The sequence below is a fragment of the Erithacus rubecula genome (genome assembly GCF_903797595.1).
Source record: "Erithacus rubecula genome assembly, chromosome: 8".
Taxonomy (NCBI): domain Eukaryota; kingdom Metazoa; phylum Chordata; class Aves; order Passeriformes; family Muscicapidae; genus Erithacus; species Erithacus rubecula.
This window is the reverse complement of record NC_136659.1, coordinates 22,062,702-22,086,005: the sequence shown is the minus strand read 5'-3', so window position 1 is coordinate 22,086,005 and position 23,304 is coordinate 22,062,702. Positions and strand designations below refer to the sequence as shown.

At 57.6% G+C, this 23,304-nt stretch overlaps 1 protein-coding gene across 1 annotated transcript; it reads right to left on the bottom strand.

Moving 5' to 3' along the window:
* Positions 1 to 12,142: 12,142 nt before the first annotated feature.
* Positions 12,143 to 23,103, bottom strand: IHH (Indian hedgehog signaling molecule). The gene is made up of 3 exons (XM_079311840.1): positions 22,301 to 23,103; positions 16,601 to 16,862; positions 12,143 to 13,538 (listed from the first exon to the last, which is right to left on the bottom strand). Exons 1-3 carry the CDS (start codon positions 22,601 to 22,603, stop codon positions 12,877 to 12,879), a joined length of 1,227 nt encoding a protein of 408 aa, XP_079167966.1. The 5' UTR covers positions 22,604 to 23,103; the 3' UTR covers positions 12,143 to 12,876.
* Positions 23,104 to 23,304: the final 201 nt, after the last annotated feature.

Genomic DNA, 23,304 nt, shown 5'->3' with positions numbered 1-23,304 from the left:
CAGCCACTGGAGGAGATATGGAGAGACTGGACAGACTTCAGCACATGTAGGCAAAGCCCTGCTGGGCTCCAGTGCTGCCCTGGTATCGTGGAGCCCCCAGGCACTTGGAGGGCAGAGTGGTTAGCTGGGAGGGAGGAGAGGTGCTCACTCACCAGCAGGCTCCTCTGCATCCTGTGCACTGGGATCGCCACCTGTGCCCAGCTGTGCTCTTTCCCATTGCATCACCGCGATCCAGGGAGATCAGCGGACCCGAGCTGGACACACACAGCACACACCACCCTCCATCACCCATGACTGTCCAAGATGCCAACCTAGCAGGTGCATACAGGCAGATTGTTACTCATTTCCTTGGTCTTACCTTTCCTTGCTAGACAAGACACAGCTTAGAGAATAACACCTGGAAAGGACAGAGAGAAAAGCTTTGTCTGGTCTGGGAATGGTGGGTAAGCAGCATCAGAGCTGGTCCACATCCTCTGGCACTTGCCTTCAGGGAGAGGCAAAGTACACGTGAGTGCTTTAGGAATCTCTGCCATTAAGGGTCTGCACATGTGTATGCCTGGTTCCCACGTTTTTGTGTCCTTCTGACACAGTGACACAAAGCCTCTGCTTTTTAGTGCCTTATGGTGGGTCCTTCTCTTTGGAAGGGAAGTAAGGCAGCTGCTATTGCCCTGTCTAAATGTAATAATGTCTAAAGGAAATTCCTGAGCCTGTATTCCTTCTCCTTTCACCATTTCCAGCACTGCTGTATTCCCTGAGCAAAAGGTGGCTCCACCCCACTGAATCCTGTGTGCCACAGATGCGGCAAGCAGATGCTCAGAGAGGAGAAAGGCAGGAGCATATGAGGTTTCCTCAGCCTTCTATGTTTTCCCTGCTCAGTAACCTTAGTGACTTCTCTTCCCAGCACCAGCACAGTCTGGTGTGTTGCCTGCTGATCTCCCTACACAAGTATCACCCTCTTGAAGGGAGCTGCAAAGGTCCAGTGTGTTTAACAACTTCCTCCTTCCATTGCCTGAGCCCAGCACCAAACAGCTTCACTGAGATCCTTCTGTGGGAAGACACACAATATCCCTTTTCCAGATGCCTCCCTAGGAGACAGAATGGCAGAAATTAACCCCATGGAAAGCTTAGAGCTGGATTTGCTCAGAAGGGGATTTGGGGTGGCTGTCACCCCACAGTGATCCACCTGACTTGGCCAGAAGGTACTGAGTGTGGAACAGTGTTCCTTTCCACCTTGGCTCATCTGTACCTGCTGCTCTAACCTGTCTACCAGCAGGGAAGCTGTAGGGCTCCCCTCTTCTCCCCCCACTCCATCCCCCTCTGCTTTCCCACAAGCCAAAAGGACACCAAGCACTTTCTCTCTCCCCCCATGTGAATTGCCAGCACAGCCAAGCAGCAGGCATAGACAGGACAAGAACTGGGGAGGAATGGAGCAGGCTGACCCCCAAGCACAGGGGGATCATCAGAAACATCCAGGGAACAGAGAGCACAGTGAAGGTAGGACAATTATTTTGCTGCAGATTAATAGCCTGTATGGGAAGATGAAAGCCCTGAGCCCTTAGGGCTGACTTCAAGGATTGCAATGGTTTGTTAGCTCTTTACAGGGAATTGAGACCTGGAGCAGAGACTGGGTCTCAACAGAGAAATCACCACCTCAGTCACCACCACAGGGTAACAGACAGGCAGGTAGATAGCCCAGGAAAGCCCAGGTAACTCCTGGCAAGCCCTGAGACCATTTGTGACTGTACCCACTGCTCAGGCAGTGGCAGCAGGGCTTGAATGAGGGGGTCTGGGCCACAGCCTTACTGTCTTCATGGAAGGTTTTCCAAAGATGAGCAACTCTCCCAAGGATCAGCAACTCATGCTAGTGCCCAATTCACTGATGCTATGATGATGCAAATACAACCACCCAAGCTGCAGCCTTTCAATTGCACAAGCAGGAAATCTTTGCTGACAGAGCCGTAAAACCTGGCTTATTTCTTTATTTGGAAATATCTGAGAAAAGAAATCCAGAAAAATCATGGAAGGATGATGAGTGGAGGTATTTGGACCAGACCCTGAGACCCTGTAAGAGGGTTGTTCAGGACCACAGCAGCTGGCACACAGCCCATGCTGTGCAGGGCAGAGAGATGGAGTTCAGGGTTGTATGCAGAAGAGCTGGGCTGGGTGGTGGACAGCAGAAGGGGCAAGATGCAAGGCAGTGATAGATGCCAGGGTGCTGATGAGTTCACAGTCTTCTGGGCCATTAATCAGATCAGAGCTGGATTAAGGTGTCCGAGGCCTGATTAGCTTCATTTCCCACCTCAGGAAGGAGGGAACTCTCTCTCCCATCCATCAAGCCCTCCAGTGACAGCTCACCTGGTTGCTAAATAATCAGAGGACTGTAATAAGTGAATGTGACTGTGGCCTGGCCTCTCACTTCTGCCAGGCTTCCTTCCTGCACAGGAGGGTCTAAGACAACCCGGAACATCAGCCACAGCTGGCAGAACCCAAGATACCAGCCAGAGCAAGAGCTCATTGCCCCATTTTGATGGTTCAGGGCACTATGGACAGAAACTCTCCCAGAAACCACCCCAGTTCAGGATGAGGTGGAGTTTAAGCAGATATGTTCCCAGTCAGCATCATATTGCTCCCAGGCCCCCACAGCTCCCCTATGCTAAAACCTACCCCATCAACATCTCCATTTGTCCCCTGCCTGATGCACCTCATGTTCAGTGTGCCCTAAAGGTACCTCCACTTTTAAACACTTAGACTATTTCTGTCCTGAAAGTGCAGACCAGCTAGAGGTCCATGCTGTCCAGGCAGCATTAAAGTTCCTCAGTTCCTTCACCTCTCTGGGGCAGACCCTGATCATAGCATCCCACACTGGGCAATGGGCATCACCAGGAGTGCCCAGAGCTTCCTGGAATTCTTTCATTTGCCTAGGTATTTTGGAGGGAATTTTCTGGATGTGCCTCAGCTGGACATTCAGAGCTCAGGTCTCCTTCAGTCACCTGAAAGCAACACTCACAGCAGCACCCCTGCAGGTACACATAAGCCCTGCAAAGCCTTTTACTGCTGATGGGAAGGTGCACATCTAGGCAACTGGAGGTCTTTACTGTGTCCATAGCCTCTAGTGAATTGACTCCCTTGTGACTCCCATCCATGTAAGGTCAAGCACCAGGAGTAAAACTAGAAGGGCACACCCCCAAACAGCCACCTCAGAACACCCAAGTCTGGTGTACACAAGTTTTCAGCAGCTCTAGAGTCTCACAACACTACCAACAGCACTTCACATACTTCCCCAATTTGTTGCCAGCAGTACCTGAGCCCTCAGAAACAAGCCATGGGGATCACAGGTAGTATTTGGGAGCACAGTTCAGTTTTACAGCCCCACTACTTCCTCAGTATCACCCTGGGAAGCAACATAATGTCCCTCAGCAAATCCAACTGCCCTAGATCAATCCAAGATCAAAGCCAAGGGTGCCGAGGAAAATCCATACCCTGATAAAAATATTCCTGACTGGGACCAGACTTTCATTTTCCCAGGATCGAGTCTTCATCCTGGACACAACAGATGACACGACCCATGCTGGAGTGTCCTGATTTTCACCTAACCTTTAATTTTGGACTTTCCTAGATGGACAATTTAGCAGCAGGTCCTTCTGTCAGCTTTGGGTGACCTCCTGCCTTGAGTCAACAGAAGTTACCTTTGACACAGAGACTGTGCAGGAATCAGTGCTTAGCCCATCCCAGAGAGGTGACAGAAACCCTGATTTCTAACCAGGCCATTTAGGCTTTTAGGAGTTGAAAGAGCTCCCTGTCTGTCTCCAGGATGGCTGTATCTGTTTGCTAAGCATTAACTACTCACCAGGTCACAGCCCCCAGAGCTTTCCACCTTTAGAAATTACTTCTCAGTTAGAAACCCACAGTGTATCAACCTTGTTTAAAGCATCTCTGAGGAAGCAGAGACCTCACTGCTCTGGACCTGGTGCTTCAGGTCATCTTGTGCTATTCCAAAGTCTGTAGGCAGCTACTGGAGAAATGCAGCCTGGAGTGACCACTAATATTGGCAACAGGATATAAGCCTGCTCAGAAGTGTTTTCCTGGCTCTTCCCCCATGAGAGAGACTGTGGGAGCACCTTCTTCTCACCCTCCAGCAGGATGAGCCCCTGGTAAGAAGTGTTAGGTGCAAGAGCCCCTTTTGGGGTGTCCCAGGTTTTGTGGGAACCCTATTGCCCACAGCAGGATGTTGCCCTTGCCCTGCCCCTTACAGCCAAGCCACCTGCTATCTCCAGAGTCTGGGAAGCCACAGGAGGCTGGTGGGGAAGGTAAATAAACTGCCAGCCCAGAGATGATTTGTGGCTAAATGAACAGTCTAAGTCACCTGTGAGTGGCTTGGGGCCATTAACCAACCAGATAATAGGTCTTAATCAGCCCTGCAGCAATGGGAGCTGAGTCCACCTTGTGTCAGATCTGGCACAGCCAGCTCCGAGCTCCCAGGTTGCTTGGGGGCTGTCCCCCCTGCAGAAACATTGGTAGAGGCATCCACACTGCTGCCATGGGAGCAGGGCAGCTGTCTGCAGAAATGCTCATTGGGCTTCCATCTGTCTTTAGAGGACTCCCCCTGCTCTGATGGTGACAGTGGACAAGTAAATGAAGCCACCTTCCTGCCTGCTTCCAAGGTCCTGTGCTCAGTCAGTGCCATGCTCTGCTCCTGCCTGGATCCCCTCTCATGTGGGCTGGCCTAATCCTACCCACCTCAGAGACCTCCAAGCTAGCCACAGGCTCCTGAGGGTTTCTTCATCCCCAGCACATCAGCAGCTCAGTCCAACAGGTGGGGATCTGTCCTGGAGTGCAGAAATCCCCGTGCTTCCATCCCCCTGCCCACCGTACCCAACCTCCACCCACGCTGCACACAGAGCCCCAGGTACCAGCCCCCAGCGAAGGGGTTAACAGGCAAAGCAAACATGGCTCAGTCCCTCCCAGACCTCCTGCAGGGATTTCTGGGCAGCTGTTTATTTAGCCAAGCAATTCCTCAAATAAGCAGCCTCATCTCTGATGGGACATGGCAAGGCTGAGCAGAAAAATGTGTTAACAGCTCCCACTCTGGAGCAGGGCAATAGCAGCACAGGAAGGCTGGCAGGGCAGGGAGGGTGCCTGACCCAGCAGAAACAGCCAGGGCAGCTCTGGAGTGTCACACTTGATCTCACCACACTGCCAGCACCAGCACCTCTCAGGATCAGCCTCAGGGCTGCAGGGGATGCCCTAGGGCTGTTGGGTTCCTGGGATTCAGCAATGCACTGCAAAAGTACTCAGGTGTGGAGACAGAGGGCTCATCCCCTTGTAAACACATAGGGATGGAGTGACAGGGACATAGGGGAATGGAGTGACACATCCACACATGGATTGGAATGACAGGGACACAGTCAGCTTGGATCTATTTCTTCCTGTACCTCCACAATCTTCTGTTTTGGCTTCACTGTGTCTTGTCCCAAAGCCAGAACTGCTGCCTGTGGAGGGACAGAGCCGGGGGTGAAGGAGTGAGGGGAAGGAACACCCTCAGACACACCACTTCCCCCCACAAACACAGCCTCACCTCTTCACTGTTAATGGCCTTTCCATGGAGTCAGCACCTAGCCTGCTCCCAGGATGACAGGATAAATCAGCTGCTCCTCCCAGGACCTTGGGCTCTAATTAATGTCAGCTCATTAACAAGATAACGGCCATTTTTTACCCTGTCTCCCTGGCTGCTGATTAACCCTTTCCCAAGGTGGGGGCAGGGGATGGTGATGCCATGGGACAGGAATGGTGGGAGATGGTGACGTCTCTGCAGTGAGACCCAGGGACACCAGGAAGGGGGGAGATGAAGGCATAGGCAAATAGGACTGCAGAAGAACCTGAGTGAGGAGTGGATGGGAAAAGGGGAGTATCTCTCCCTAGTAGTATGGCAAAGGCTCACTGGGTAAAAGCCTTGAAGGAACTACAAGAGTCGTGGGCTCCCCTTGGATTGGCACTGTCACCTCTAGCACATCACTGTGCCTCAGTGTCCCCCCAGTGTCCCTACCCTAGATCACAGGGGATAGTGTGGATGAGACCCAGAGCTCAGCACAAAGGCCCTGCACAACTCTGGTCCCCAGCCCCTATTTTGTGCTGCACAGACCCACAGACACTGGAAAGTCACCAGTGTGTCCATCCTCAGCTCCATGTTCCTGGGTACTGTCTATGGCACAGAACCACGGGACGGGTTAATCTGTCCTAGGGCAAGAGGAATCTTTTGACATGCCCTTGACCAAGGCCTGGGTATGGAGTGCAGGAGCAAAGGGGCTGGGGAGGGCACGGAGCTGTGGCCCAGCAGTCCAGCACCAGGCTGGGGAGGGTAAGCTCTCAATGCATCAATCACACTGCTCGGTGGCTCCCTATTAGCGGGAGCAGTGGCTGGTTAATCAGGCTGAGGGCTTTGGCTCGTTAAGCTGACACCTCCGCTCTGAGAGTGAGACATGGGGGCAAGCAAGGTGCCACTTATTTATTTTCTTCTTTCCCAGGGAATATATTAAACAAATTAAATTCCTGGAGTGTTGGGTCAGCACAGCCGGCTCTGCGCCTGTTCCAGCTCCACCTAGCTCAGCCGTGGGGAGGGGACTGTGCTGCCCAGCCTGCAGCAAACCCGGGCTCTGCTGCAGGGCCCTGGCTCTGCCGTGCCTCCCCAGATCCCTGCAGTGAGACAGAGCCCCCTTAATCCCCCTGTTTCACTCCCTGGGCTGTGCTGCAGTTGTGACTGCCTGGCAGTGCTGAGGATGGCTGGGAGGGCAGCTATTGCAGGAAATGCAATCCATGATTTCACATGGAAAGTCCTCCAGGAACCCACCTGCTGTTCCTGAATGGGCTTCCTTGGCCCCACAGGGAGGGGAGCTGTGACACAGCCCTGGCTGCTTTTGGGACAGCTTATAATGCTCCAGTCTCCACGCAGAGCCAGGGGCTAATTTCAGCCACAGCAACAAAACTTCTTTCCACTCTGGTACTGGGGACATCTGGGCTAGTGGAAGGTTGAGAGTGGAAGGTTTCTCTGCAAAATGGAGAAAACTAGGAGGGAGTGCGCTTGTTATCTGTAAAACAGGAGAGCTGAGAGGGAATGCACTTGTTCTGTAAAACAAGTTTCCACCACAGGGCTGCAGGAGCTGGGCATTAAAAAAAAAATACGGTGCATCCCGAGAACAGCTTTATGCCACAAGCATTAACCTCATTGATGTTGACCTTAAATTATAACAGAGACATGAGAACAAGAGCCTTTGCTAAAACAATCCCCTACAACTGGGCCCTTTGCCTGCTTCGGCATCAGTCACCCCTTCACAGTCAAGTGCTGTCCCTGCTCAAATTCCCTGAGGGTTGGGATACTGTTTCCTTGCCGCTGGGCTGCTCTGCTCCATCCAGCACCGACTGTGATTCAGCCCTGCTCCAGGTCTAGTTAGGTGACAGGGATGGATGGAAAACTCACAGCAAATTAGTCATTAGTCCCTGGAGTTGTTTATTTATTGACCATTTGCAACTCTTCCCTCCATCACCACTGTTTCCCTCTCTATTATTCCAGCAAAGTCAATGGCAGCCTGTCCTACTCCTCTGTCGCACCCCATCGCATCTTGTCATCCCCATCTCTTACATCAGTCCCTTCTACCTAACCTCAGTCCTCCAAGTGCCTCTTCATTTCAGGAATGGACCCATCTTTTGCTGGTGGAAGGGTGACTCCCTGGAGGTTAGTGAAGAATTAGAAATAATTTAATTTACCTCCCTGTTCGGGTGCTTTGATGAGCTGAAAGGCCCCTTGTCAGGAAGCAAATCCATCTTCCTCCAGCCTTACATCAAATTTCATTCACTAATTAGAAACTCCTGCCCTAGACCATGCTGCCCCCACCCCGGCCACCCCTTCTCCCCACCAGCACCATTATGAAAATAAATTGTTCCATTAGCTGCATTGTTGTGGCTGTGGGGCCCAGTGCTGGGAGTTATTAGAGCAGGAGGGAGGGCGTTGGATAAAGACAAATGATTTATTACAGAAAAGGACCCTGATTAGATTCTTACTTGTCCCCAGCGTGTGGCTGCATACTCACACACCCCCTACCCCAATGCCCCCCGTGGCACCACACAGCCACTCGTGGAAGGCAGTGCTGGATGGCAGTGACATTTCTCCTGGGCTGTACCCTGCTGACTGCTCTCACAGCACTGGAGTCCCCCATCTCGTGCTGGGACATGAGGTAGCAGTGGATGCTGGCTACTCCCTGCATTGTCCCCAGCTGCCCCTGCCTGCCTTTCCCTTCTTTGGAGGGTGGGGACCACTAGCATCACCCCAGCTCTGCCAATTCTGCAGCAGGGACCCACTGTGGGTACTGAGTGTATCCTGGTGACTGGGGAGGGGGGAACAGAAAGGAAAGGGTGGCTTTGACGTGTTAGCTCTATACCCCACACTGTGGGAGTGGGAGCTAAGGGTGCCCCACCAGCAGAAGGGGTTGGCAGGGTTCACCCTGTGTGGTGGGAGAGGTTGTGAGGCCCCTCCATGGGTCCAGAGTACTGTCTGCAGCAGGCAGATGTGGGTTGAGTATGGCTGCAGGGATGGGTATGGCTGCAGGGATGGGTATGGCTGCAGGGATGGACACTGCCACGGCATGCCCGTGTCCTGTTGTCCTCACCGTGCCTTGCTGTCACTATAGGCCAAGTGCATGTACCCTCCATCTTATTCCTGGAGGGGACAGAGATCAGAGACACAGGGACACATGAGTGCTCCTGGGAGATAAAGGATACAAGCTGAAAAGGAAGTTATTTGTGGCACTGGATGGTGATTCTGAGAGCTGGCGGGTGTCCAGTGTGATGGTGGACAGGTGTCTGTCCAGGGGATAAAGGTATGTGTAAGGGGCGTGCATCTGTCTGTCTGCCCGCGGTGTTCATACAGGCACAGCAGGCTCTGGTTGACACCCAGAGGCTGTTGCCTGCTAAAACACCTCCATCCCTGCCCGGGAGAGGGGAGGCAGTACGGGGCAGGCAGAGGGGCTCTGCAGTACCTGTAGTGGGAGGATATTCCCAACGTTGCCCTCACACAGGTGCCACGGTTGAGAGAGGGACAAGAAGTGGGGGCTCGGGACAGAGGGGGAGGAGGAGTTCGGGTGCAGGATGGGCTCAGCTCACACATCACGCTGCCCCCGGGGCTCCGTGGCTCGGGGACAGTGTACTGGGACATCGCCTCCTCCCATAGCAGCGCTGCAGAGAGCAGGGTCCTGCCCCTGCTCCCGGAGCGGCAGCACTCCCCAAACCCATGGGGTTTAATTACGGCAATGCCAGTGAGAGCGGGGGGCTGGTACCGCCTCCGTCGGCGGGCAGCGTGCAGGGCCGGGCCGGGCCGGGCCGGACCGGTCTGGGCTAGAAGGAGGGTCCCTGCAACCTGCTGTCCTCAGGCACAAATATATTTTGGGGTGGACCCCACTCCCCAACCACGTCACAGCCCAGGCCTTGGGGACCTCTCTGGACGCAGAGCTCAGGGACGATGCGACAGTGCCCCTCTGCAGGGCAGGTTTGGCCTGGGAGGATCCCTCGCTGTCGTCCTTATGCCACCCAAAACTGAGACAAACAGGGGATTCTCTCGAGAGGCTCTGCTCCCTCCCCGAGCCCCAGTGCTCCCCGGCCGCTCCGTCGCCGGGACCCCAGCATCCAGCTGGAGCCGGGAACGAGCGTGGCTGGCGCTGCCACGGCAGAAGGCGAGGGACAGACGGGAGAGGCGGGGACGGGGACCATGCCCCCTCTTGTTTAACAGCGCCGGACCCTGTAGCCTTTTCAGGGCTCTGAATGGGGGGCGGTACCTCTCTTGTGCTGAATTAAGGGCCGGGGGTTGTTGGAGCTGGTTTAACACGCTCAGACACGGTTGGAAGGATGGGAGGGCGGGACGTGCTACCCCAGATGGGAACATGTTGGGGGTGTCTCCTGTCACCACATGCCCTTCCTCTCCCTCCCACCCACCATTTATATGGTAATGAGGACAAATTGATGGAGAGACATCCATTGTGGGACCCTCCAGCCCGGCCCTTCTGCCGGCCACCCACCAGCATCCCCATCCATCACCGCCCAGCTGGGACCCTGCTGGGACCGCCTTTCGCCTGGCAGTGGCACGCTGGGAGCTGGGACTGCTTCACCTGCCCACGGACAGCGGGCAGCTCCCAGGCTGACCTGGCTCTCCTGAGGCTGAGTGACAAGACAGGATGACACCAGGCAAGAAGACACCCCCATAAGTCCTGTCTGTCAGCGGGACATAATTTTGTTCTCAAGGTTCTTTTCATGTAGGGTTATGGAGCTGTGGGGGAGTTAATGGAGCTTCAGAAAGACCCTAGCATCTTATTTATGGGTGTTTTCACTTCCTCTCACTGCCCTGAAGCCAGCTCAGAGCCCTGCTTTCCCTGCCTCCATCCCAAAGCAGCTGCCATATACCCTGAAGCATCCTCCTAATTAGGCAAAGAATTTTTCCTTCCCACTCACTGATTTTCTAAAAACCTGGACCTGGAGATGATCTCCCTCAGTGGGCATCCCAAAAAGCATAGCCTCTCCTTATGCATCCTCTGCCTCTGGCTCCCCCTGCCTGCGACAACAGCCTGATTGAAATTTCACTCCATAAAGCACTTCTCGAAAGCCTGACCCCGTGGCCCCCCCGGGGACCAATTTGTCCTTCTCTGTAATAAGAACCTAATTAAATTAGCTCTGCCGCCTAGCAGAGCCCTTAAATTAGCTCGGTGATGAGGGCTCTCGCTGACAGCCTGCTGCCGAATTGCTTCACACTGGCCATGCTGTGGGGTCCCGGGGAGATCGGGATCCCAGCATGGCCCTGCAAACCACGGCAGGGCAGCCTGGAGATGGGGCAGGGTGTCAACAGAGAGGTGTGGGAGTGGCACAGGTAGGGGAGGCTGTGTGGGGTGCTGGCTGGTGGACTTTGCTGGCATGGGGATGGAGTAGAGAGGGGAGAGGGCTGGCAAGGGGTGAGGGACAGCAGTGACTAACACTAGAGACACTGGAAACCTGTCTACAGGATACAGGCTCCATCTTCTGGGTTAGTGGGTGTTGTGATTGGGGTGGTACGGAAGGACGGACAGGCACTGAGGTGGTGAGTCCAGACTGGGATGGAGAGGCATCCCTGGCAGTCCAACAGTGTCTGTCCCTACTACATCCTGCCCCACTTGCCCTCATTTCCATGTGGCTCTAATGACAGTTTGGTCCCATGTAGAGTGGGTCAACCCCACAGCCTCCAGTTGCCCACCTCCCCTGGGTACAGATGAAGTACTGAGGTGAGAGATGTCATCCTTCCTGATAGGGCAGGGAGTGACCAAATCTTGCTCCTAGAGAAGCACATGATGCTCTCTAGCCACACCTGCCCTTTAACAACGGGCACAGTACCTCTGATCCCTGCCTGCCCTCCCTACACCAGAGTTCAGAGCTCCTGCCGGGGAGACAATGGATTTATTGGGCTGTCCCCAACCAGGAGAGGTACATCCAGTGAAGAGACAAAAATACACCTGCCATCGGCCACGCTCGCGCTCCCTCACTTCATCCTGGACAACAATCACCATAAAAGCTGTGCTTTAAAATAATCTTTAAATAATTTCTGCTTTTTGTTTAAAAAAAAAAAAAATCAGCCCCCCAACCAAACGATTTCCCACCCCCGCCCTGCACTTGTGTCTCACCCTGCACGCGCCCACACTGCCTCCCATTTTCGGTACATACAAAGAGCAGATAAATAAATAAAGACGCGTGATGCTACAGGGGGACATGGGTCACAGCCTCCCTCAGCCCCCTCCCCTCCACTTATCTAGCTAGGATTTGGAGTGGGGGGGAACTGGGGCTGCAGCTCTGATGGGACTCTTCCCAGGTCCCAGGAGTGGGTGAGCAGCAATGAATTACCCTGAGGGTTTGGGGTACTGGGGGTTTGGGGAGGTCTGGCCAGCCAGGGTCTGAAGCTTGAGGAGTGTTTTTAGCCTAGGGATGAGGAAAGGCTTTTGGGCTGAGCCAGTTCAAAGCCAGATGCTGGGAAAGTTTTCTGCCTCTGCCCTTGATCCTACCAGTGTGTCTGTGCCTGGCTGGCATTTGCATCCTTCTTTTTGCAGCCCCTCTTGCCAGCCAGAGTGCCCCATGCTGTCACAGCAGCCCCACAGGATGCCCAGCTGGGTGGCTCTGGTGCTGGCTTTGGGCAGAGGTCGGCATCTCACTCCCCAGTCTATCACTACAGTGGCCTTTGTGTCACCAAGTCAGAGGTCTCATGCCAGAGTTGTGCTAGACCTCCCACCCTTGCTTGTTTTGGGTGCTCCCTGCACCTGGACTAAGGACAAGGCACAGTCCCAGTACCTAGGTCACCCGCCTCCCAGCTGCCATGTCCCAGATGTGGAAATAGCATTGCCTGCCTTCCCACCCAGGCTGCCTAGCAAAGGGCTCTGGGCTTCTCACCCAAAACCTCCCACTGGGTGCAGACAGGCTGGGAGCCCTGGTGGAGCAGCCAGGGCTCTCTCCTCTTCCACCTCCCACTCATCTATCAGACCTCCATCAGCTAATTCAGCACACACACACACACGTTGCACACACACACACACACACATAGCAGCATGTGGATCCAGCTGGGGGCAACCCCCTGTCCTGGGAGAAAACCCTTCATGCCTCCCTCCTGTCCCCAGGAGCAGGGGATGAGGAGGGGGTGATGAACATGGAGGAGGCACACCATGGAGCTTCGGTGCTCCCAACCAGGAGGTGGCTGTACCCCAGGCAGGCAGGGCTGGAGGCAGCTCCCCATGGGCACCCAGCTTTGGGAGGGGGTGCTGGCCCCCAGCGAGTCACCCTGCAGCCACCACCTCCACCAGCTGTGCTGGCTGGGGCTGTGCTGCACCCTCAGCTCTCCGCCTGGGACAACCCCAGTGGGTGGAAGCTGTCAGGGGGCAAGAGCAGCCTGCCCAGGCGGTAGAGCAGCCCTGAGTACCAGTGCACACCATCCCCCTGCACCCCTGGCCACCCCACCAGGCCGTGGTAGAGCCGGAGCGGCCAGAAGGCCAGCTGTGCCAGCTGCTGCTCCTGCACCAGAGCAAAGCACGAGGCCACCACGCCGTCCACCACCAGTGTCCCGTGGCGTGTCAGCGGGGCGTAGGCTCCCACATCTCGCCGCTCCCACACCCGCACCACCTCAGCAGGCTGCAAGCTGCCCCCCCCAGCCACCACCAGCACGAAATGTCCCGGCTGCACGAGGCTGGCAAAGATGGGACGGAAGCGGGCGGCGGGCGCCGAGGCGTTCTCTGCCACAAAGAGCAGGTGGGTGGGCGTCAGGACCAGGCGCCGGGGCGGCTGCCGCGTCTCGATGACGTGGAAGGTGGTGAGGGCACGGGGCTCCTTGTCCAGGAAAGCCAAGAAGTCACTGTAGGTGGGCCTGCCTGCCCCGTCCATCGCCAGCACGCGCTGGCCCGGGCGCAGTGCCCACAGCGGCGTCTGGGCACCGTCCTCCAGCGTTGCCAGCGCCCGCCCCGGGAAGCAGCCGCCCGTCTTCGCAGCGGCTGAGTGCTCTGCGCAGGGAGAGAGAGGACAGCAGGGTTACCCCTTAGCCAGACCCTCAGCACATTTTCACTGTATATAGACACCTTCCCAGTCTGCCCAGTTTTGGCCACCTGGGCATAACCCGCCCTGGCACCAGCAATGTGAGCTTGTCCCCTACACACACCCAGTCACCCATCTCCCCTAGACACCTCATCTCTCAGACACCATCTCACTTGAGGTGGCACCTGGGGACTCCAGCATTGTCCCAGGGCATTGAACCTCCTTTACAGAACCGGGTCCCAAACCCAAAAGAGGCAAACCACAAGAGGCAAGGCCCAAATCACAGCCTGAAATGTGCAAAACACTATCAGGGGGCACCTGAAGCTTGAAAAAGCAGAGGCAGAGCCCTGACACAGTGGCAGGCTGAGGAGCAGAGTGCCTGGTCTCACTCTCTATACCCTCACAGCATCCTTGCTCCCTGCAGTGCTGGTCCTGGGTACTGCTTGGGAGGATGCTGCAAGGAACAGTGCAGGTTGCAGCACCCTTTTCCCCGCACTGCAGCACCGCTCCACCCCATGTGGCAGTCCTGCTCCCTTCTCCCACCTGCTCACCCCTGCACTACTAATGCCAGCCAGCTCCTGCATCTCTGAGTTGTAGGGAGTTGTCACAACCTGTGGCCATCATCTTGCAAAAGCTATCAGCCCTCTGGGTAGGGCTTCCCTAGTGATTGCCACAGGGTGAATGACCCAAACTCTCTGGATTTGTCTCCAGGGATGGTGGCACAAAGCTCCTACCCCTCCCCAGATAAGTGTCACCAGGGGCCCATTCTGGCACTTAGCAGGGGAATGCTGGCTTCACAAGGAATGGTGGTTAGCTACCGCAGCAGCAGTGTTTCCCCAAGCCCCAGCAACTCCCATCTTAGTGTCTATATGATACTCTCCCACCCTCTCCCAGAGGCATCTCACCTCAGGATCCTGCTCCTAGCTCTGCACAATTGCATCCTTGAGCTCTAAGCCCCCTCTCAGGGCCCTCTCCCAGCTCGCTCATCTAATCCCTGAATGTCCCCACCCAGATGGCATTGCCCCCATCACTACCCAGGTTTGGGCAGAGCCAAATCCCAGTCCCCAACCCCATGAAGAGAGGCATCCATCTCTGGGACAGAATCCTTTTATTGCTCAGATGAGGTGCAGTGTCTGCCCTGTCCTTGTCTCGGAGGCCAGGTCCCAAATCCTGCACCCTGCATCCCCTGGCAGGCAGCAGTGCCAGGGGGAGGGGTTGCAGGAGGGTGAGAGGGGTGCCTGGCAGAAGTGGACAGCATAGGTGCTGGGCATGGAGGGGTAGGTGGGTGCAGGGAAGGACCCGAGGAGACACAACACATACAACAGGCCATGTGGCCATCCATACAAAAATAAAAGCCATTTACTAAGAGGCAAGGGCAGCCCGGCTGCCCTCTGTACACAGTTCTGAGGGGATCAGGATGCGTGCCCCATGGCCTCCACCACACATTCTTGGGTTGCCCATGGCCTTGGGGATAAATACGGGGGACCCAGAGCCCTGAGGAGCTGCTGCAGAGTGAGGGGAGTATGACTAGCCTCTGGAAGCCCTTCAGGGCCTCAGGGCCCCAGTCTGCTGCTTGGGTTATGGGATCCCTCTTCAGTTGTCCAAGGGGAGCATCCATCCCAGGATTCAAAAGCCTCTGTCTTTCTCCAGGGGCACGGCCCCACTCCTCTGGCCAGCCTTACGGCTGTGGGATCATGGTCCTTGCTTCAGCCCCACTCCTCCTGCCAGCCCCACAGGGTGCCCCGGGGCATGGGAGTCCTGGTCCTCCGGCCACGGTTTGTCCCTCTTCTTCGGGGGCGCATCACTCCCTCTGTGCGGCGCGCTCGCCCCGCTTCCATCGCCGGCCGGCGTCGTGCCCGTCCTGGCATCAGCACGGGGAGCGGGTCAGCGAGGGGGGCCGGGCTGCCGTCTGGGGCTGTCGAGCCTCTGGCTGCGGGCTAGGGCAGTAGGACAGGCACAGTGCGGTGGGAACTGAGCCCGGGGACGAGGGACGCGGGGCAGCACGGGCACACTGGCCCCGGCACCGCCGCGGGGGTGTGCGGCACACGGGAGTGTGACACACGGGAGTGTGGTACACGGGAGGGTGGCACACGGGTGTGCGGCACACGGGTGTGTGGTACACGGCAGTGGGTGTGTGTGTGTGCTGGCTCGGCGCTCTGACCCTGTGTGTGCCGGCCCGGCCGTGCCGCACGGGTGCGTGTGCCACAGCCGCCGAGCCTGCCCCCGTGCGCTCGCAAGCCAGGCACAGGCAGAGCCGTCCCCAGGCTGTCGCACACGGGCACAGCGCGGTCGCTCCGGGCCGTGCGCGGGGCGCTGCTGCCCTCTGCAGCCCGCAGCCGGCGGGAGCCGCATCCCGGGCACGGCCGCTCTCCCGGGCTGCGCCCCACGCAATCCCCTCCGGACCACGGGCAGGGCCTGAGAGCAGCTCCCAATCCCCGTCCTCCACCCTGCCGCCCCCACTGCACCCCACAGGAGGAAGCAAACACCACCAGCGACGGCAGCACCCCTCAAAGCATCACCCAGCTCTGCTCCCCTCTGCAGATCTTGCCAATCCCAGGGTACCCTGGCCTGTCGCTGTCTGGAGGTCCCTGAGCCCATCCCTGGCTAGGCAGGGATGGACAGATGCTGCTGCAACAGCAGAAGCTCAAAAGCAGCCAGCACTGGAGCAGAGCAGGGCTGGATGAGGCTGAGCATGGGCACTAAGGGACTGCAAGGACAGAGGCAGGTGCAGTGGACACACCAGGGGCTCAGGCTGCGGGAGAAAGCGATGTGGCATGATAAAAGGAGGAAGGTAGAGAGGGTGGGTCAAGATGCAGGTCTGTGGGAGCCAGATGAGGAATTTGCCCCATTGTACTGCCTGGCCACAGGTGTGTGACTCACTCCTCACCTGACTGTCTGCCCCAGATAGGGAAATCAGGATGCAAGAGCCAGCACCCCCTGCAGGAGCACCCTGCCCAGCCAGCCAAGCTCCCCAGATAAGCTGCAAGAGGGGGACTGGCCCCCAGCTCCACGCATTGCCCCCCAGACTTACCTGACTTGACAGAGCAGTGGATGTGTGCCTTGGATTCGTAGTAGACCCAGTCGAAGCCAGCCTCCACAGCCAGGCGAGCCAGCATGCCGTACTTGTTGCGGTCCCTGTCCGAGGTTGTGATGTCCACAGCTCGGCCCTCATAATGCAGGGACTCTTCTGAGTGGTGCCCATCCTCATCCCAGCCCTCCGTCACCCTCAGCTTCACCCCTGGCCACTGATTCATCACAGAGATGGCCAGGGAGTTCAAGCGGTCCTTGCAGCGCTGTAGGGCAGAGGGACAGAGTCAGTAAAAGCTTTCTGGAGGGAGGAATTAGCTGCCTGGTTGGCAGGCTGCATCCCATCATACTTCCATTAAGCGTCCTTGGGCCCTCAGGCCCTTGGGGGCTGGTCCAGCAGAGGAAGATCTGAAAACATGAGGTGCTTTGTCTATCCCCTGCTCTCCAAACTCCCTGATACCCCACTGTTGGGCAGAGGAGTGTGGACTCAAGAGGACACCCTTCTCCTCCCTCTCTCCTCCAATTCCAGGCAATGCAGCCTGGGCTGAAACACCCTCTCTGCCCACCAGACACCTGCCCTGTGCTAACTGTACTCCAGCAGTTCCCATCTGACAGGAGGAGGATACAGGAGCTTCAATCTTGCTGCTTCCTGGCTGGGAGGAGGACCCAGGGACCCTAGGCTGTCTCCAGGCACAAATGAAGCAAACTGCCTAGTCCTCAACACAGCTCTGCTTGGTATGGTTCCTCAAGTCCTGTGTAACAAGGACATAGCACTGGGCAGCCCCATAGGTTTACCCAGACTCTGCTCCTATAGGAAGTGCCAAACCTGCCCAAGAGCTCTGTTGTGCTGGAACAGAAAGAATGTGGAGTGAAGCCCTCCTCACCTCTCTGCACCACAAGGGCTGAAATTCCTGGGCTGAGGAACAGCAGCAGATCTTAAAAGCCCCAGACCTTCTGACCACAGAGGTCACACATGCAAGTAGGTGCCCATGGCAGTCCTCCCCAGCAAGTGAGGGATGCCAGTTTCACAGCCCCCCTAGCCTTATCCTGCCCTGTCCCACATTCCCCCAGCCACAGCTGAGGGGCAAAGAATGACCAAAACTCTATGTGCTTGACTTGCAAAAGTACTGTCCCAGCTTCTGGTCCCTTGTCCTGCTGCTAAAGGGATGGAGGAGAGACAGAAAAGGTGTAGGAAAAGGAATATGGGAGCTTCTACAGAAAGCCAGATGAATGGACCACGACTGTGCAGCCCAGAAAGGAGATTCTGTGAGGTCCTGAAGAATCATAGAATTGATAGAGTTGGAAGGGACCCATAGGATCCAACTCCTGGCCCTGCACAGCACACCCTAAGAATCACATCAAGTGAAATTGTATATAAAACTTAAGGCAATTTAAGAGACAAGCTGAGACTGAGGTTTTTTTACACTGGCTTCACAGCTATAGGTACAGCTGGGTTCTGGGAGAGCTCTGTCTCCACAGAAGTAAGACTCCATTGCTCCTCTCACTATCATTCCCAGGAAACAAGGAGTCCCATCAAATCAAGGCAGAGGACAGAGCATTCATGGTCATGCATAAAGCCAGTCCTAGGAACCATTAAATGAAATTACTGGACAGCAGCTTAAAGAGCAGCCACTGCTGGGGACATTTTTGCATGATGCCCAGCTCAGTATGTCATGGGTCTTGGAGACAGCTAAAGCAAGCATGAGCCAGGGCTTTAACACCTGATGCTGGCTACATCCCCAGGCTCAGAAATGCCACAACACTACTTCTGCAGGATCCAAAAATGTAAGTCCTCACCCTATCCCCAAGCACCTGCTCCCATGCTAGGAAGGTGCTCACTGCTGCTCTTGAGGAAACCTGCTCTCACTTGGCCGGGTCCAGGCCCTGGGAAGGGCAGTGCCAGGCAGGCCTTTGCCCCACATGAGGTCTGCCGTCATCCCACAGCTCCCTGGGCGTGGGGAGATAAGCCAGGAAGGTGCTGGACAAACAGTTTGCTAGGTGAGGGGAGGAGGAATGGGGAGGAGAGTGACTTTTGTCCCCGTCCAGCACCACCGTGGTGCCACTTGGCACAGGTAACAAGCTGTTCCCAAGGTCCCCAGCCCCAGCGGACCCTGCAGTAAGGGAGTTCAGCACTGGAAGCAAGGAGGGAATCCCCGAAGCCCCCCCGCATCCCCCAGCCATCACTCCAGGCATTCCCTTGCCAGCACCCCGCTCTGGGCACCCCTCCGACCCTCACTGTGGGCATTTCTGCTCTCCGGAGGCACCCTGCACGCACAAAAACAAGGAGACTGTGCAAGCCTTTTCCCCCAGGCAGAGACAGCGTCAGGCAGACCCCCGGAGCGCCCTGTCCCCGGCTCTGCCGGTGCCACCGGTGGCCAGCAGGTGTCAGAGCGCGGGAGGGGACCGGCAGGGACCGGCAGGGAGCAGGTACCCACGGACAAGGACCAGGCAGGTACACGCAGGACGGGAAGAGAAGTGTACTAATGGGTGGGAAACTGGTGAGCAGAGCAGCAGCGGGCGAGGAACAAGCATGGATTGGCAGGGAAGAAGCAACTAGAGGAGGAAACAGGCAGGGATGGGCAAAAATTAACCGGGAGCAAACAGTGATAGGCAAGGCTGAGCAGGTGGGGATGAGCAGGGAGCAGGCACAGGAGGCAGAGAGAAGACAACAAAGGACAGGGATGGACAGGGATAAGTAAGGAGCAGGCAGCAATGGTCAGGGAGCACACATGAGCTGCAGCAGGTAGGTAGAGATGGGCATTGCCTGCCCAGGGGCCCTCCTGCCTGCACAACAGGTAGGCAGGGACCAGAAAACTCATAAACATGGGCTGTCCATGGGGTCTGTGTTTGATGATGATTGCAGGGAGGGCACAGCTTGTCCCTGTAGTGGTGCAGATGACCAGGCACCCGCAGCTCACATGCAGAATGGGCCCCATATGACCACACTAAGCTGGTGGCTCTGCTGTCCCATGCACCTCATAGTGAAGATCATGGGGATGTTGGTCTGGGCTGAGTGAAGTTCTACCCACCTTCTGCCCAACCTTTGCATCTTCCTTTTTGTGTGCATATCGAGGACAGAACCATGTCCTGTGGGGCATGCCAAAGTACTTTAGGGAAGGCAGCAGGGCAGAGGTTCAAGATGGGGTGCAGCCAGCAGGGACCCCAGGGCCATCTCAGAAATATGAAAGACACCCAGGTGTGACCACAGTCTCAGCAGAGGTGTCATGAATAGAGTGTGCTTGGCCACAGCTACTCCCACATCCAGGGCCTGGCCAGGAAAAGAGGGGTCTTAATATCATCTCCTCCTGAAGTCAGGTTTCCCCCAAATGAAGCCAAAAGTCCTACCCCAAGTTCTTCATGAAAGATTCCTCACCACTGCAAGGAGTTGGACAAGCAGTGGCTACAGGGGATGATGGTGGGGTAGGGAGAGGCTGGGTTTGGGACTCCATGGGGGCAGGGGACCTATGGCATTCCTGGGCCAGGCTGCTGGGGAGAGGTGAGGCGGGTTCTGCCTCCAGCCTTATCTCAGCACCTCCGAGTGGGACCAGTGAGAGCAAACACACTGGAATTCTTGAGGAAGATGAAACGATAAAGGGAAGGCAGGCAGAGAGCAGCACTACCCACTCCTCTAAGCAGGCGACATCTTCCGGCTGCCTGGGACACCCAGACCCTTGGACTTGGGGAAAGAAAACAGGTTTGAAGTGAGTCAACAGCAGTAAAAGCCAGTGCTCTGGGGGAAGGGACAAGGAGTTGGGTCAATGGCCTTTCCCAACCCATAGCAACACATAACATGGTGCCAGAGCGAGTTCCCATATCTGGAGGGATCTCCCACAGCCAGGGACCACAGGACAACCTCAGAAATCATGCCACCTCCATAGCAAGAGGAGCAATTCCTTGCAGAGCTGCCCAAGGCACGGTGGTATCCATCTGTGCATGGATGTGTGGCAGCCAGGGACCCTGCTGGAGTAAGAACCCTCATTTTATGCAGCCCAAGAAGATCAGGATGCTTCTAGGTATTCTACCAACAAGGCAGTGGTACTGCATGAAATGTTAGGCTGGCACATGGGACACGGAGATCTCCCTCTCCCAGGTGTGCTGGGGGGCACTGGCTGGGTTCAGAGGGTGGTGGGAGCACTTGAGAGAAAATACATCAGGAGGCACTCTGCTGCCTCCAATGATGTCATCCCCTTCCCCGATGCACGGACCAGAGCTGCTCACTGCTTCCTCAAATATTCCTGAAGCTGTTCCCCAGGGTAGAAGGTTACATCCCAGCCCCAGGACTCCAGTCACCAACAACCACAACTTGTGCTACTGCCCAAGTTTGCTGCCTTGCAGGGAATCCCGGTCCCCCTGCTACAGTCCCCAGCCTGAAAAGCAACCTGGACTATGGTCCCTGACCTAAGGGACCTGCTCTCAGAGAACACCGGGTTGCAGAGCTGTCAAGCCAGCACCTACAAAGCTTCTCCTCCCAATGTTATGAAAACCTTGGTCAGAAACTATGGCCAGGGCCTTGCTCAGTGCCTACCATCATAATCACTCATATTCACCCACCTGCCAGCCCCTTGACTGGGGGTTGCAGTGGTCAGAAGGGCAGCCCCAGCTCCCCTCTGCTTCCCCCAGGAGCTCGATCAGGCTGTAACCCTGCTGAGGTTGGTGGCCAGGTTTCTTAGCAAGGCCGTGCGGCTCCTTATCTGCATTCCTGAAACCCTCAGGCATTCTCCTGGCAATATTAAAACACAGAGTAACCTTCGTCCAGTATCACCCCCCCTCCTCTGCTGTCGTCTGTGTCGTCCACCCCCCCATCCTTCCTGCTGGCCCAGAGCACTTGTAAGCTGACTGCAACAGGGCATTTGCAGTAACAGGTTGTTCCCAGCCCTGAGCACAGCAAGTAGTTCCCAATGAGCACCCTTCACCATCCCGCAGGAGACATGCAGGAAGAGAGGGCACTGAGGTGTCACAGTGGGGACAAGGTCAGCAAGAGCACTCCTTGGAGCCTGCTCTCCTCCCTACCAGCACACCAGGCTCTGGTCTGCCCCTCGAACCCAACAGAGAGGCTGCCTGCTCTTCCAGTGGGCAGGCAGAGTGGAGGGGCAAGGGCAGGATGGCTGCACGGGGCAGGGTGCTGCCTGACCAGGGAAGAGCCGCGGCACAGCCCTGCCGGATCGAGGGGATGTGGGAGGATGCTGCCGGACCGGGGGCAGTGTGGCACAGCTCAGGGGCACCGGGGCCGGCTGCTGCCAGCTTGGAGTGCAGGGTTATGCCAGCCTGGGGGCCTGTGGGACGAGAGTTGAGGGGCAGCAACACAGGGTGCTGCCAGATCGGGAGTCACAAGGGCGTTCCTCGGGGTGCAGCCAGACACGGGTGCCAGAGGCTCCGAGGAGCAGTGGGGCAGGGTGTTGCCATCTCGGGGGACAAGGTGCTGCGGTTCCGGGAGCAGGGTGCTGCCGTCCCAAGGCGCAGCGTGCTGTCCGACGCGCACAGCGCAGCCGAAGGGACAGAGCTTTGCAGCGCCCGACGAAGGGAGATGCGCTCGCCGCACGCCGGCAGCCCGGCCCCGGCCCCGGGATGCCCGGGGCAGGACGGGGAAGCCGCAGCGCGGGGCCCACACGGTCCCCGGAGAGTGGGTGGCAGGGCGCTCTGGGGCAGCCCCGGTGCCCGCAGATGCCCGGCGCAGGGGTAGAACCGGGCAGCAGCGGTGCCGTACCTGGGTCATGAGCCGGTCGGCGCCAGTGTTCTCCTCGTCCTTGAAGATGATGTCGGGGTTGTAGTTGGGCGTCAGCTCCTTGAAGCGCTCCGAGTTACGCGCGATCTTGCCCTCGTAGCGACCGCTAGCCCCCAGCGTCTTCTCGGGGACGTTGGGGCTGAACTGCTTGTAGGCGAGCGGGATGAGCTTGCGGGGCGGGCGGCGGCGGCTGCCCACCACCCTGCCCGGCCCGCAGCCGCGCACGGCCGGCGCCAGCAGCAGCGCGCACCCGCTCAGCAGCAGCAGCAGCCGCGCCGGCTTCATGGCGCGCCCGCCGGCCCCGGGGCGGCCCGGGGCACCGCTGGCTCCGGGGTCCCCGCTAGGCTCGGCCGCCGCTCCCGCCGCCCGGCCCGGGGCTCCCCATGCGGCGCTCCGGCAGCCGGCGGGCAGGTGCCGGTGCCGGCGGCGGCGGGGCGCGGCGGCTGCCCGGCGCGGGTGCGCTCCGGCTGCCCGGTGCGGCGAGCTGGCGTCGGCCCGCTCTGAGCCGCTGTGGCCCGGCGGCGGCAATAAATAGCGAAGGGCCGTTTGTTTTGGCAGGCGAGCGGCCGCTTGCGGGGCGCGGGGCGCGGGGCTCGGCGCTGCCGGAGCCCTCCGCGGTTTGCGCCTCGGCGGTCAGCGCGGCGAGGCTGGAGCCGGAGCCGGAGCCGCCGCTGCCTCCGCTCCCCGGGCAGGAGTGAGAGGGGAAATTGAAGAGATCCGGGACCGGGAACCGCCAGGACCGCACCCTGCCCGTGTCCCAGCCTCCCAGCGCCCTCCCTCTCTCGCCTCCTCCCCGTGGAACCTGCCCCGGGCCGCCCGCAGCCTCCTCCCCCCTGCCGAGCCCCGCAGCCCACCCCGCCGGGGGTGCCCGCCGCCACCTGCCCCCCGGGGCAGCCCCGCCGCCGCCCCGAGGCGCGCCCGGTCCCCGCACAGCCTTGCCCCCCTAGCGGGGCGTCCTGCGGGGGTCCCTCGCGGCCGAGTGGACG